Here is a 14,626-nt window from a genome sequence, read left to right on the forward strand (position 1 = left end):
AGCCACTGTGTTGAAGCTAGGGACGGTGAAGGGAAACTGGATGGTACCAAACAAATTCTTGACACTGACAAAACTCAAGCTGAGGAAAATGCAACTTCACCCCTCACATGCTGTGCTGCCCGCAGCATTGGAGAGCAGGTCAGCAGCAGGGTAATGTCCTCACATGGCCTTTCACTATTGCCAGCCTGAACACCTCTGGAGTGGCTTGGAAAGCATGATGAACCAAGAGTCACAGGCCATGACTTCATTTGGATTTGCTTATGAGGAGCAGAGGCCAAATGTATCCTAATCTACCTGTTGTATGGTCAGGAGATGTGGCAGTGATTTAAAGGTGGCCTCAGCTGCACTTTAAAGGCCATAGCCATATTTCAGCTATAAACAACTTTACTGGCTTCTTTCCCACTTTGGCCATGGCTTTAGGCTGATGGTATTCTTGACACTAACTTATTTATGCCAGTATGAGGATATGGTTTTGATAGAGACTATAAAGCACTTTTGCAAGTCACTCTGGGCAAGGGAGACTGACAAATGCTATAAATGTAAAAGACTACCCTAAAAATACATTGAAAAATTTTTATTGGCTTCCAAAATGATGTTGACTGCCATATTTTCTCGTGAACTGTAGAGTTCGAAGTTAATAAGATGCTAAATCAAGTCACTCTGTGGAGTGCTTGTGATGGTGGAGTGGTCTCACCTGTGCTTGTGTTGGTGGAGTGGTCTCTTGGTGGTGCTTGGTGTTGGTAGTCTGCATGGACTCCTGCAGGTGAGCTTCTGACCCAGGCAAAACCATCTGCTGGAGCAAATTCATGCCAGCCACATGAACCTGCCTCAAAATCACACTGAGCGGCTGTGGGAGACACACACACACACACAAATCTATGCACGAAGAAAGTGTTATGAGGAGCCAGTATCTCCTGGTAAAAAGTGGTGACCCAGGCAAGAACTACACCAACACTCTTTCAGTGAGGGTCTTATCAAACACATGTCCAGATTATTACATTCGGATTATACATACAAAACATTTATGGGTTCTGTTTACATGCTGTTTGGATTTACACTGAGCTATCGTCACTGTGCTAATTATAACTGTCAATGTATATGTAGCCTACGGTCATGTTCTGTTCCACACCACACAGAACTTACGGCAGAGGGCCTCGTCTTCTCCATGTGGACAGTCTGGAGTGAAGTCACACACCCTCTTGTCATCCATGCACACACCTGACCCACAGTCAAACTGAGAGGGGCCTGAGGAAAGCACATGCATTACCTCTGCGAATATTTAACGGGGTAGAGGCCATTAGATACAGTGTGAAATATCGCAGGAATAGAAATGCTGCATGTTTCCTTCCTAATATTACATTCCACTGATGAAAGAGTTAAGATTGAAGTGGAGCAATTAATTTGGCAATTCCACTAAAATGTAATAACGTGGTGGGTTCTCTTATGATCATAATAATGATGATTCATGCATGGATCTAAGTAATGAGGACAACCACGAATATTTAACAAATTACTAGTATAAAGACTGAAAATGACATAGTCCAATAACAACTCAAATTAAAGATGTGGAAAATGTGCTGACACTGTTTCTTGTAAGCCTTGCTTTGCACCCTTGACCTTGTTACTGTCGCTGGTGTTGGGGCTAAACAATGTTATTGTTATTTATGTAGTGGTTTTAATGTGTCCAAAACCCATTTGGGGGGGGTACATTGTGTTTGAGGCAGTGTGGAAGCAGGGAAAAAGAGGTTCAGAACAAATCTAAGATTAATATACAATTCGCCATATCTGAGACAGATTAAAAATGTCAGTCATTCCTCCCCACCTTTTTAAAATTGTACAGTCATGTTTGTTTGTATATCCTCTTTTTGAGGATTGACCACAGGTTCCCAATGGGATTGAGATCTGAGGAGTTTCCTGGTCATGGACCCAAAACTTCAATGTTTTGTTCACTGAGCCACTTGGTTATCACTTTTGCCTTGTGACATGGTGCTCAGTCATGCTGTAAAAAGCATAGTTCATCACCAATTTGCTCCTGGATTGTTGGGAGAAGTTGATCTTGGAGGATGTTTTGACACCATTCCTTATTCATGGCAGTGATCTTAGGCAACATTTTGAGCAAACCCTTGGATGAGAAGCAATCCCACACATGAGTGGTCTCAGGATGCCTCACTGGTGGCATGGTAACACTCAACTTTTCGTCTCCAGACAATCATTTGTCCAGATATCCCAAACAGCCCGAAGGAGGCTTGATCAGAGAAAATAACTTTACCCCAGTCCTCTGCAGTCCAATCCCTATACTTCTGGCAGAATGTCAGTCTGTCCTCATGTCTTTCTTGGAGAGAAGAGTGTTTTTTTTTGCTGCCCTTCTTGACAGCAAGATATCCTCCAAAAGCCTTCACCTCACTGTGCGTGCAGATGCACCCACACCTGCCTTCTGCTATTCCTGAACAAGCTCTGCACTGGCGGTGACCCGATCACATAGCTGCATCCTCTTCAGGAGACAATCCTAGCACTTGACTTTCTTGAGTACCCTGAAGTCTTCTTCACTGCCATTGAACCTCTCTCCTTGAAGTTTTTGATGATTCAATAAATGGGTGATTTAGGTGCTCTCTTACAAGCAGCAATGCCCTTGTCTGTGAAGCCCTTTTGATGCAATGCAATGATGAGTACATGTGTTTCCATGGAGGTAACCATGGTTAACAGAAGAAAACTTCATGCACCACTACCCTTTTAAAGCAACCAGTCTGCTCTTCTAATCCGCATGACAGTGATTTCAGCTGCCTTGTCTTCCTAAACACTTTCTCCTGAGCTAATGAGAAGATCACTGAAATGATGTTAGCAGGCCATTTGGCAGGGCTGAAATGCAGTGGCTGGAATGCAGTTTTTGTGATTAAGTTAATTTTGCATGGCAAGGAATGACTTTGCAATTAATTGCAATTCATCTGATCACGCGTCGCAATCTTGAGTTCATGCAAATTGCCACCATAAAAACTGAAGCAGCAAAATTTATCAAAACCATAATTTGTGCTAGTCTCAAAACCTTTGGCCATGACTATAGACAATTGCAGCATTTGCAAGATAAAAAACACATGCACACACTTCTTGGTAGCCAAAAGTGACATTTTTAAGCTTTCACATGCAAACTCCAGCAGGTTATAGCATTTTGCCTAAAACACAAGCCACACTCACGGTACAGCACAAACTTCAGACTCAGTCTTGCTAGTCTGCCTAGATGTCAATAAGCTCAACCTTCCTCTCTCTCTCTCTCTCTCTCTCTCTCTCTCTCTCTCTCTCTCTCTCTCTCTCACCCTCCCTCCCTCCCTCCCAAAAACACTGCTGTGTCTACATTCATATCAATAACATAGGTAAGCCATTTGAAAATAAGAGAGTTTGTGGTGTTAGTATTTGATAATTCTTCACTAAACGTGCACACACACACAGACACACACACAGAGACACACACACACACACACACACACACACACACACACACACACACACACACACACACACACACACACACACACAGACACACAGTGGTTACATGTAATACATGTATTACTGTAAATGCACAATATCATGCTAAATCTACACATACCCTGACTTTTAATTCTGCAACCCAAAGTAAATCTTTTGCCTCCTTCAGTTTATCAAATAACAGCTGAAGTTTTGGTTTGTGAAGACCAGTCAAATGCAACCTCCATATCAAGATATTTTCCCATCATCCTTCCACCTCTCCACACCTCTACAAAGTCCTACTGCTATGGCCACTGGGCAGCATGTTCAGAGACCCCTGCATTTCTCTCACTCCCACAACATGCACTGCCTTGTCTATACAACAAACAGAGATAGTAAAATGTTCTCCTAATTCTGCCCATCCCCCATAGAAGCACTTAAAAAGGTCTCAAACACCCTCCAGATATCAGACTGATATAGTATTTCAGCTCTTTTCGAGGGTTTTTCAAGTGACAGTTCTAACTTCAGACAGATATATGTGAAGGTTGTATAATGGAGTACAGATAGAAAAATGCAGAGTTAAAAAAGAAATCCCATGGAGTCAGTAACCAGAGTAATTGGAGGTGCACAAAAATAGAGTCGTAAAGGTACAACTGGGAGATATAGACAGTTCAGCTGGCCGAGGAGGGTGATTTCCTTCACTGTCTCTCTCTATCTCTCTCTCTCCCTCTCACACACACACACACACACACACACACACACACACACACACACACACACACACACACACACACACACACACAGACACACACACACTCTAACTCTCTCCCGCTCTCATATGTCTGTGCAAATACTTTCCTAATTTAATTGTAATATAATAGTCAATTTTATGAAGGAAACCCCTAAATACAGGCTACACTGAGAAGTTAGATTAGTAGGTTTGGCAGAAGTACTTAATTTAATAGTCGGCTACGAAATACTGAGAGAGCTAGATAGTTTGGAGGGGTGATTAGGAGATCGATCATGTTAATGGGTATATAGTTTGATTAAAGGAGGTAGGATTCTCATCAAACAGGAAATGCAAGCGAAGGATGAAGCCATTTCCCTGCTAAATCCATTACCAGTCAACAGCCAGGGTTTAATTGTGTCCAAGACGGCAGACTGACCATTGACTGAGTTTTTTCAGGTTGAGTGACAGAAGAGAGAGAGAGAGAGAGAGAGAGTGTGTGTGTGTGTGTGTGTGTGTGTGTGTGTGTGTGTGTGTGTGTGTGTGTGTGTGTGTGTGTGTGTGTGTGTATGTGCACGTTACCTGCAGCCTTTACGCAGCCCTGGTTGAAGGACAGGTCATCAAAGGCAATAACCTCAGTTGGATCACTGCTGTTGAAGATCAGTCCTCGAATTACTACCTGCAGAATGACCATATTTCTGTTATATAATCCTATTGCAATACAGTAAACACTCCACCAGTTTAGCATTAATAAATAACTGTTAAGTTTAGTAACAAATAAGTGTAAGATTCTAATTGTCCACGTGAAAGTGTAAACACTTTAAATGCCCCCGTTGGCTCAGCTAACGTGTCAGCTAAGTCAGGTCTCCATGGTAAAGGTCGACTTACGGAAATTTCCAGCACCGCACTTTATAACTATGAATTATTAACGCATAAATAATAAAGGGTGTATCTATGTTTCTGTGAAGCCCATGACCCAAGATACCAAAGAAAATATGATGAGTATTTAATGAGTTTTGGAATCTGTGGTATGAGCTGCAGCATTGGACCAACATCCAAAATCTTAAAGTTGCAGATTCGATTTTCTTAAATGCACATGAGAAAAAAAAAATCATGTGACATCAGCATGTTACTATCCACGTTACTATCCACGTGATATCAGCATGTTACCATCCACATGATATCAGCATGTTACCATCCACGTGATATCAGCATGTTACCATTCACATGACATCAGCATGTTACCATCCACATATCAGCATGTTACCATCCACGTGACATCAGCATGTTACCATCCACGTGATGTCAACATGTTACCATCCATGTTACCATCCACATGATATCAGCATGTTACCATCCATGTTACCATCCATGTGATATCAGCATGTTACCACCAATGTTACCATCCACATGATATCAGCATGTTACCATCCACATGATATCAGCATGTTACCATCCATGTGACATCAGCATGTTACCATCCACGTGATGTCAACATGTTACCATCCATGTTACCATCCACGTGACATCAGCATGTTACCATCCACGTGATGTCAACATGTTACCATCCATGTTACCATCCACGTGATATCAGCATGTTACCATCCATGTTACCATCCATGTGATATCAGCATGTTACCACCCATGTTACCATCCACGTGATATCAGCATGTTACCATCCACGTGATGTCAACATGTTACCATCCATGTTACCATCCACGTGATATCAGCATGTTACCATCCATGTTACCATCCATGTGATATCAGCATGTTACCACCCATGTTACCATCCACATGATATCAGCATGTTACCATCCACGTTACCATCCATGTGATATCAGCATGTTACCACCCATGTTACCATCCACATGATATCAGCATGTTACCATCCACGTTACCATCCACGTGATATCAGCATGTTACCATCCACGTTACCATCCACGTGATATCAGCATGTAACCATCCACGTGATATCAGCATGTTACCATCCATGTTACCATCCATGTGATATCAGCATGTTACTATCCATGTTACCATCCACATGATATCAGCCTGTAACCATCCATGTGATATCAGCATGTTACCTTCCACGTTACCATCCACGTGATATCAGCATGTAACCATCCACGTGATATCAGCATGTTACCATCCATGTTACCATCCATGTGATATCAGCATGTTACTATCCATGTTACCATTCACATGATATCAGCCTGTAACCATCCACGTGATATCAGCATGTTACCTTCCATGTTACCATCCACGTGATCTCAGCATGTTACTATCCATGTGATATCAGCATGTTACCATCTATGTTACCATCCCCGTGTGTCACACTGGCCGACCCCCATCACACAACACTACCTAGCAAACTGTTCGTCACCCAGCCAATGACTCAGCCAATCAGAGACGTTCAATCAGATTGCTGTCACCAGAATATTGAATTCATCTGTGTGTTTAGAGGATTTTGTACTTAAGCCTGTCTCAAGCTTGCATACATTGCGAAGTATTACCTCTAGATTATCTAAGCATACTGAACATACCGAGCATTATTTTCTTTGATTTTGTATTTCTCATTGCCGATTTTTGCCTGCCCCATTTTTTTGGAATTACTGCCTGGTTTTTGGATTGCTCTTCTGGTTTTGACACGGACTGTTCTATCTATGTGATTCTGACCCTGGATCATTCAGATACCACTGAGATGAACACTAATAAAGCTCCTCTTTTATATCCGCGAACGTCTGATTCGGCCTGGCCCGAGCATGCTACCCCATCACCGCTTCCTCAGGCAAAAGCAAAAAGGTGCAAGTTCCCATGTATGGCCAAGTAGAATCATCCCTCAGTGGGTCGCAGAATTTCACTGACGCGTCTCACACCAAACCGGGTGTCCGTTAGACTGAGGAGCTCCAAGAGCAGCTCTACCTCAATCTTTTTCTTTTCAGAATTGGCGCATGTGCTTTTACAAATCTGGTGTTGTGAGCAGATGTGAGAAACACAGGAGAGAATGATGGCAAACACATTGTCTAATCAGATATGACGAATGGCTGAGAGCACAGCTGAGGGATTCGGACCAGGTTCAGGCCTGTGAGGACCATCTGCCATACCTCTCATTCATTTAGAGCCATCTAGGAGAACAGAATACTTCCTCCACAACTAAGTGCTGCTTAGGCTCATGATGATGTGAATGATGCTCAAATCCAGCTAAATTCAATAGAAATGACAAATACTGCAAGGCTAGTTTCAGGCAGGGAGAAGCTCTCCTTCAGCTCCATATGATAAATACATAAGCAAGACACCTGTGATGCTTTTTTTGCAATTAAGTATTGCCAGCTGCTTAAAAAACACTACATATTTTATAAAACACACCCATGCGTACATGCACACACATGGGCGTACCCGAAACTCCTGACTGCATCCGAATGTCACGGATGATCGTATCCAGGGTCTTGTATGCAGCTCTGAATTTGGTTTGGTTCGTATCCAGATCTGCCGCTGCTCTTCTGAAGGGTTTGATGAGATCACAAGCTGAAGCTCTCCAGCCACCAGGCCTATGTGATGATAGAATGTCATCTGTAGATAATAGGAACATTCAAAAATTACCATTTTGCACAGCCAACACTAAACCAGCTCAAATTAAAATCAAATTAATTTTCAGACATTGTTCAGATTTTCACAGACACCAATGTTAAGAGTCTTCTTATGTCTAGAGTGTACATGGCACCGATATGAATTTATTTAACAGGAATTCAATTTTTCGATTAGGGTTGGGATTAAGGTTAGGCTTAGGATGAACCCTAGTTGATTGAGGGGTTTTATGGTGGAATCAGCATTAAATCAATTTCAAAATAGTGAAAAATGCTGAATGTTGTAAATGTACAAAATGATTTTACTGTCATTTCTGTAAAAACATGACATGGGATTCTTAATTCAACGTTTTGAGCACTTTATGAAGGCGTTTAAGAAGTGACAGTGTCAAAAATAATAAATTACAATAAATAAATGTTTATTGGACATTTTATATTGCCTATATGATTGGGAAAATTGTTATATTGTGATCTTCACCATCTAATATGGCCAAAGTAGATACATCACAGTACACACAACACAGTAACCAGTGGTAATATACAGTGACTATAAGAGATAAATCACAGCATGATTCACACTACCATGCAAGACTCTGAGGGCTCAAAGGGTGTACTGGATATTTCTGCAGTGACCGCCTCTCCATTTTCAGAGTGCACATACAGGTAGTGCCCTAGGTGTGCAGAAAAGAAGGTTGATACTTTCACTACTTTCACTGATGTGCCATAGATTTTAAACTGCTCATATTTTATATTAAACCCACGAATTCGTCTATGAATTTTTAGATGTAGAAACAATACCCTTTTTCTCTTAATGAAATCTAAAACAACTGGAAAAAAAAAAAATGTCGCAAGAGGATGAGCCCCATGTTAAAGAGATAATGAAGGCATTTTGTACCTGCAGGATTGCCCCTGTGGTCTAATGGAAGCCCTGGATCAGTGAGAGAGGAGCCTCTGGCCCACATGTGAGCTGTGTGTTGTACTTCAAGGCCACACATCCCCTCTTCAAAGTCACATGTCTCTGAATGGGTACCTTTACAACAGTAAATCATAACTCAGGATTTGATTATAAACTCTGTGCTACAGCAACAGTTTGCCTATAAAACCTTCTCTTCTTTGACTTTCTTTTCTAAAAGTATGCCATAGCATAATATGGTCCTAATAAAGAATCACTTCAGTGATGTTTTTAATAGATGTAGACACATGTGTTTAATACTTCTAAACATATTAAAAGTTCCAAGTGTTCCAAGTTACGTTACTCTCTCCGTTTACTATTGTCATTCTCTTGTTGCTTAGATATCTCTTGTTTAGTCCTAAATGATTTCTGTTGGTGTCTTAGTTGATGTTGCCTGCTTTGTCTGTATCACCCTACCAGTTCAAGTTTGTTAAATTGTTTCTGTTCTCCTGTCTGCTCTGTTATCTCAGTACTCTCGTATGTATGTTTCCTTCGTGATCTATAATCACCCTGAATTGGCCTTCTATCCCCTTTTGTGTGTTTCTGTTCTTAAACTAGTCACTTACATTGTCCTGTTTCATTTTCACTGTCTTCTCCTGTTTTGCATTCTGCTCGTTCTCAAATCCAAGGCGCTGGTACTTTGCATATGTGTTCGCTATCCACCTCACCCACATTACACAGTGACCAACCCACTAAGACACAGCAAGTACAGGCCTGCCCGCACAGTGGTCATCTAGCTGTGAAGACAAGTTCTCTCAGCAAGACCACACTGGGCAGAACAATTCCCCTGGCACTGTAGAGACAAGGAATTCTCGATGCTGGTCAAAGACCACGGTAGCTGAGATGTCCAGTAAGTGCCCACACTCCAAGTTTCCTGATGCTATCATCAAGGAGTCACAACTCGTAGGATTGGACCAAGGGTGACTTGGTAATGCTTGTCCTACCGAAGTTGACAGCATCGCACAAGCTGTAGGCCTTGATGGGTCCATAGGGACTACGGACCCTAGGGAATTTTATGTGGATTTATTAGATCCCCTGAAGACTGGGAAGCCCTGGTCTCTCCCATCCACTATATGTCCCCCTGGGAATTCAAGGGAGAGGGTTCTGTGGAGGGGATTATAATACAGAGCCGGCTGTACCTCATCTGCCCCAATCAAGTACCTCATCTGCCCCAATCCTCCTGACTGAAGGTTCACTTTGTGCCAGTATTTGGAAGGAAAGGCCTTACAGTAGGTGAACATTCTTAGGGTTCAGAGAGGGGAAGAGATAAGGACATTAGAGGGATTGTTTGAAATGTTAAGGGCTAGATTTTCGGGAGCAAGACCCCAAAAATCTAGCAGCACTGATCAGCTCAGTAGTACCCCATTACCACAGCCGCCCAGCCAGTCCCTGCCTCCGGGACGCCGCCCAGCCGGTTCCCATTCCCGGCGTTAGAGGCGCCACTCTGCCCGTCCTGAGCCTGTTCCTGGTGCGGGAGATGCCACCAGGTCTGTTTCTCCTGTAGCCACGCCCCCTGACGTGTCGCAGCCGAATGCTGCAGCCACGCCCCCGGACCCGCCGAACGCCACAGCCGTGTCCCTGGACCTCCCTGACCCGCCGCCGGGTGCCGCAGCCACGCCCCAGGACCCGGCTGTTCCTGGAGTAGAAGAAGCCGTTCCACAATTCCTCATGCCAGACCTGTTCCTGGGGTTTCCACTATTGACTCTCCTGTACCCAAGAAGGCTGCCACAGGTGTGCTCCTTGAGACACTTAGGACTCCTTTGGTGACCTCTCTGCTCCCAGAGACTGCTGTGCCAGCCCCCATTTCTGCCCCAGTGACTCCTTCGTCTGTGTCCCTGGTTCTGGTTTTGCCAGCTCCATTTCCTGTGTTTATCCTCATGCCTGTTTATGTAAACTCCATGAGATCTGTGACCCTGCCTTGTGGTGTTAGCATTCCCCTGGCTGTTATACATTTTGTTCCTGTACCGGTAGCTGTTGTAGTCCGAATAATCTCCTGCCTTTACCTCTGCCCCTATCCCTGTTTCCGCAGCTATGCCCAGATCTGATGCTTCTCCTCTTCTCTCCTCTCTTGTCTATGTGCCCAGATCTAGTCCCAACCGTGTTTCCTGTCCCACTCCTTTGCCCCGTCATACCCCATGTTCGGTTCCTCATTCTGCCCCTACCCCTGTGTCTGTCAGGGCCCTTTTCCTGGGTCTTGTACCTCCCTCCAGACCTGTCTTGACCTTCTCTGCCTTCTCCTGTTTTCTTTGGGGTCTACTGTTTCTTTCTGTTCCCCTGTCTCGTCTAGATCCTCTCCCTGCTCCTCGTCTTGTCTGTTCGGTTCCTGCTGATGTCCCTTGCCCTTCTGTTCCTGCTCCTGGCTTTTTCTCAGGTTGCCCTGATTTGGTTTGTTCTGTACTTCAGGAGCTGCGCATTAAGGCTGTGTCTTGGGTCGTACTGTCAGGACCGGAGCTTCTCCTGTTTCCCTTCATGATCATTTCTGTGTGTTCCAGTCCTTAGTTTTGTTTCCCCCACGCCTGTCATTATTTTCACCTGCCCCTTGTTTATAGTCTTGTTAGCTTTGTGTATTTAAACCGTGTTACTGCATCTCAGGTTTATCCCCTTTTGTGTGTTTCTGTTCTTAAACTAGTGACTTACATTGTCCTGTTTCTTTTCCACTGTTTCTTCTTCCCCTGTTTTGCATTCTGCTCGTTCTCAAATCCAAGGCACTAGTACTTTGCATGTGTGTTCGCCACCTCACCCATATTACAAGATGAAACTAAGATGAAACGAACTTACTCTGACTATAGAGAAGATTTTGCACTAACTGGCTTGGACAAAGGTATCTAAAATAAATCTGACAGAATTTGAACAGATGAGCTAAATGTAAGATGTCAAACACAAATGCTCCGACACTGCAAAATGCCCCAAAAAAAAAAACGTTTCTAAAAACAGACGCAATAACCTTTTACTGTACCACTGTTTAGAAGTGATCCCTGAGCTTGAACTGCAGTAAACATCATTCAGCAATGACTAATCTTCCAAAAGACACAATGGAGATGGAGGCTACAGTTCGGGTACATTAAATGGACCACTGTTTGTCATTTTAAAGTCTCCCTCTTGATGTTCTATTTAATGGTCTTTCATTCTCATTGCCATAAACCATATTGTTTTACACCATACATTTTAAGAGCATGTTGTCACCACTGTGTGTCACTAAGGTAATACCAGCTTTCTAACACAGCTTATATTGTTCTTTGGAAAAACTTATGCAAATATTTCTGCACACATCTGAGGCTGCAGGTCTTGCATTTGTATGTGCCTGCAAATGTTAAGTATAAAGAATCATAATCACTGAATGCTGGAATTTTTGTATACTGAGAAAAATTAACTAGGGGTCTAGTATGGAATGGCTATGTTAATTATACCCCCAGAGATAATAAAACTAGAAACCAGTCGTAGCAAACAGTTGGTTGTTTCCCACAATCACAAAATAGCACAGATAACCCTCTTACTGGCAAACTTACCACTTTACCGCAATGACTTATTCCAATGGGAAAGCAGGAAACTCACAGAAGAGGCATGGAGTGCATTCTGTGTTTATTCAGAACATGTTTTGAGTAGGCCTTGAAATCATGTTTGCATTTTGGAACTACTTATAATTATCTTTGGGAACTGCTCCCCAAAAAGTAAATAAAATTTAAAAACCTACCTGATTCTTTTTAGAAAATAGGTTTTGGAAGGATTCGGTTCAATGGGCCATTGAATTAAAGGGTATAATAATATTTAAAAAAACCTTCAACTTTTCAGTGCTTGCCCACATACTTTTGGGGATCTACCAACCAAGAAATAGTAAAATAACACACCCCGGTGAGTTTCTTGTGGGCTGCAGAGGTCCTAAAACATGGGACAAAGCAAACCATTCCGATTTGGCTCCCCTTCCTACGTCACGTGCAGGCTCATTAGAATGATCCCGCCCCCATCTGAGTATCTCCACCCACAGCTTGTGAACTAGCTTGCAGAAGTGCTGCATTTCTTCTCACAATCACTGGCTTGCACTAGCATTTTATTTAAACTATGACCTAAGCAAGGGAACTACTCCGTTGTTGGCTGCGCAGACCAGGACAAACTGCTACATCGAGCCCCACTCTCAGAGGACGGAAAACCCAAGTGGATAAAGTTAAAACCTGTAGCTATGTGTGTGCTGACTACGTTGTCTGACCAACCTAGCTACATCAGTGCAAACTAGCAAAGAAACTTCTTAAAAGCATTAGAATCAATACTAACTATTCAGGGCAAAACTTCAGACAATGGAAGTATTTAAAAAATAATTATGCTACGTATTTCTATATGTATGCTATGGCCAATTAGTACTAGCTAATGCTAACAGCTGAGGTAATATTTTTATTGGCGTCACTTGCTTCAGAATTTACAATGACGTTTATTCATTTTCTGTAAGACGAACTTCATCTTATGAACACACGAATATTAAGAGAGTAAAATGAGAGGATGGATGTTGCTGCTGTTGCTGATTTTTATAGTGATTCACAGGTTTATAGGCATGCTCCAAATGAGCTGCAGCCGACCTGTGCTGGAGATTCTAACCAGTGCGGTTTAAGCTGGACATGGACCCGTCGCTCGGCCAGTGCAGCCATGTGAAGAGCAACTGTGGGCAGCAGCTCTGAACCTTGCGTATGTCATCGTGACACCCCGGTGGCACTGATGCAAGACCCGGCATGTACTGTGATGAGTCGGGTGGCGATCTGTCTGCACAGCGCTGCATTATGGTCTACCATGCGTCCCTGAAGCCATTTCGCCTTCCTGTCTCACATGGCGCTAATGTGCTGTCAAAGTTACAGCTTTGTTCCACTCAGGTAATGAGGGATTAGTGACGTTAGCATGATGAGCTAGAGGGGAAATGTACTTTATGTCCATCTGTAAATTTGCTCAACAGTTGCCATGGTAGCATGAAGCCATACTGCTGTGGAGACACCCCGTGAGAATGGGAGGGGGCCGTGAGGAGATTCTCATTATCATTTAAAGGAAAAGGCACTCAAAATGTATGCTCTGAGCAGGGCTGTTGTCACAGGGTGAGAAAGGTGCTGTGGAGCTTGAACCTGGTGGTGTTTTAAACTAAACATTTCACTGACCTCAGGGACCTGTGTTAACTTGTGGAAAAAAGGTATATATCACAAACTTACATGGGTGTGGTAAATTTCTCATATATTTCTCATTATAGCTACTGGTAGGGTTGTGCTAAGTGTGATTATAAACAATAGGAAACAACAACTGTATTAGGCTTGGACGGAACAAAGAATGAACCTGTCCATATTCTCTGAAAACAGCAACAGAAAATTGCAAAATTAGATAAATAAAACGAGTCTGTTTAGATGTTACAGACCTTTGATACTTACAGTTTGTCTTGCTGTTCTTGCAGTCGTCACTGAAATCGGACACATGTGTCACTGAAACACACTCTCCTGTCAAACACTCGAAGTTTAAACACCAACATGGCTGACCTGACACGCACAGCACAGCACACACCAAGAGGCAGGCCCACACGTGAGGTGGCATAAGGCTTTCCAAATGCTAATTCCCAACCTCACACACACACACAGGGTCTAGTGGGCATTAACAAACTACAAACAGCTCCAAAAAGTCGCACACTCCAGCAGTCCTTGAATTCTTCCTAATCCAGAAAGAAATCGCATGTCTGTAGCTACCTAACTGGGTATTCACGAAAATGAAAGTTTTCTCAAACTAATCTCAGGCCATAAATTACTTTTATGACTGCAGGTGTATGTGTTTGCATGAGAGAGACTAAAGTCTTCTAAATCACTGGTTATAGATAAGGCCATTGTAAAGTCTACCTAACAATCCCAATCCCAGTATTTTCCCATTATTACAGTGGTGCACCTAAGGAGTAAT

General features: G+C 42.9%; 1 protein-coding gene across 1 annotated transcript in view; it reads right to left on the minus strand.

Annotated features, from left to right (window-relative positions):
• malrd1 (MAM and LDL receptor class A domain containing 1) overlaps window positions 1–14,272 on the minus strand; it is a 51,805-nt gene extending 37,533 nt beyond the window's left edge. The window contains exons 1-7 of the mRNA XM_035519947.2: window positions 14,113–14,272; window positions 8,663–8,797; window positions 8,350–8,438; window positions 7,580–7,753; window positions 4,766–4,862; window positions 1,144–1,269; window positions 695–847 (exon numbers count right to left, since the gene is read on the minus strand). Of these exons, the coding sequence (XP_035375840.2) occupies window positions 695–847; window positions 1,144–1,269; window positions 4,766–4,862; window positions 7,580–7,753; window positions 8,350–8,438; window positions 8,663–8,797; window positions 14,113–14,272 (934 nt within the window). The remainder of the gene's footprint in view (window positions 1–694; window positions 848–1,143; window positions 1,270–4,765; window positions 4,863–7,579; window positions 7,754–8,349; window positions 8,439–8,662; window positions 8,798–14,112) is intronic.
• Window positions 14,273–14,626: the final 354 nt, after the last annotated feature.

This window comes from Electrophorus electricus, chromosome 13, assembly GCF_041902795.1.
Source record: "Electrophorus electricus isolate QZ-2024a chromosome 13, ASM4190279v1, whole genome shotgun sequence".
Classification (NCBI taxonomy): Eukaryota; Metazoa; Chordata; class Actinopteri; order Gymnotiformes; family Gymnotidae; genus Electrophorus; species Electrophorus electricus.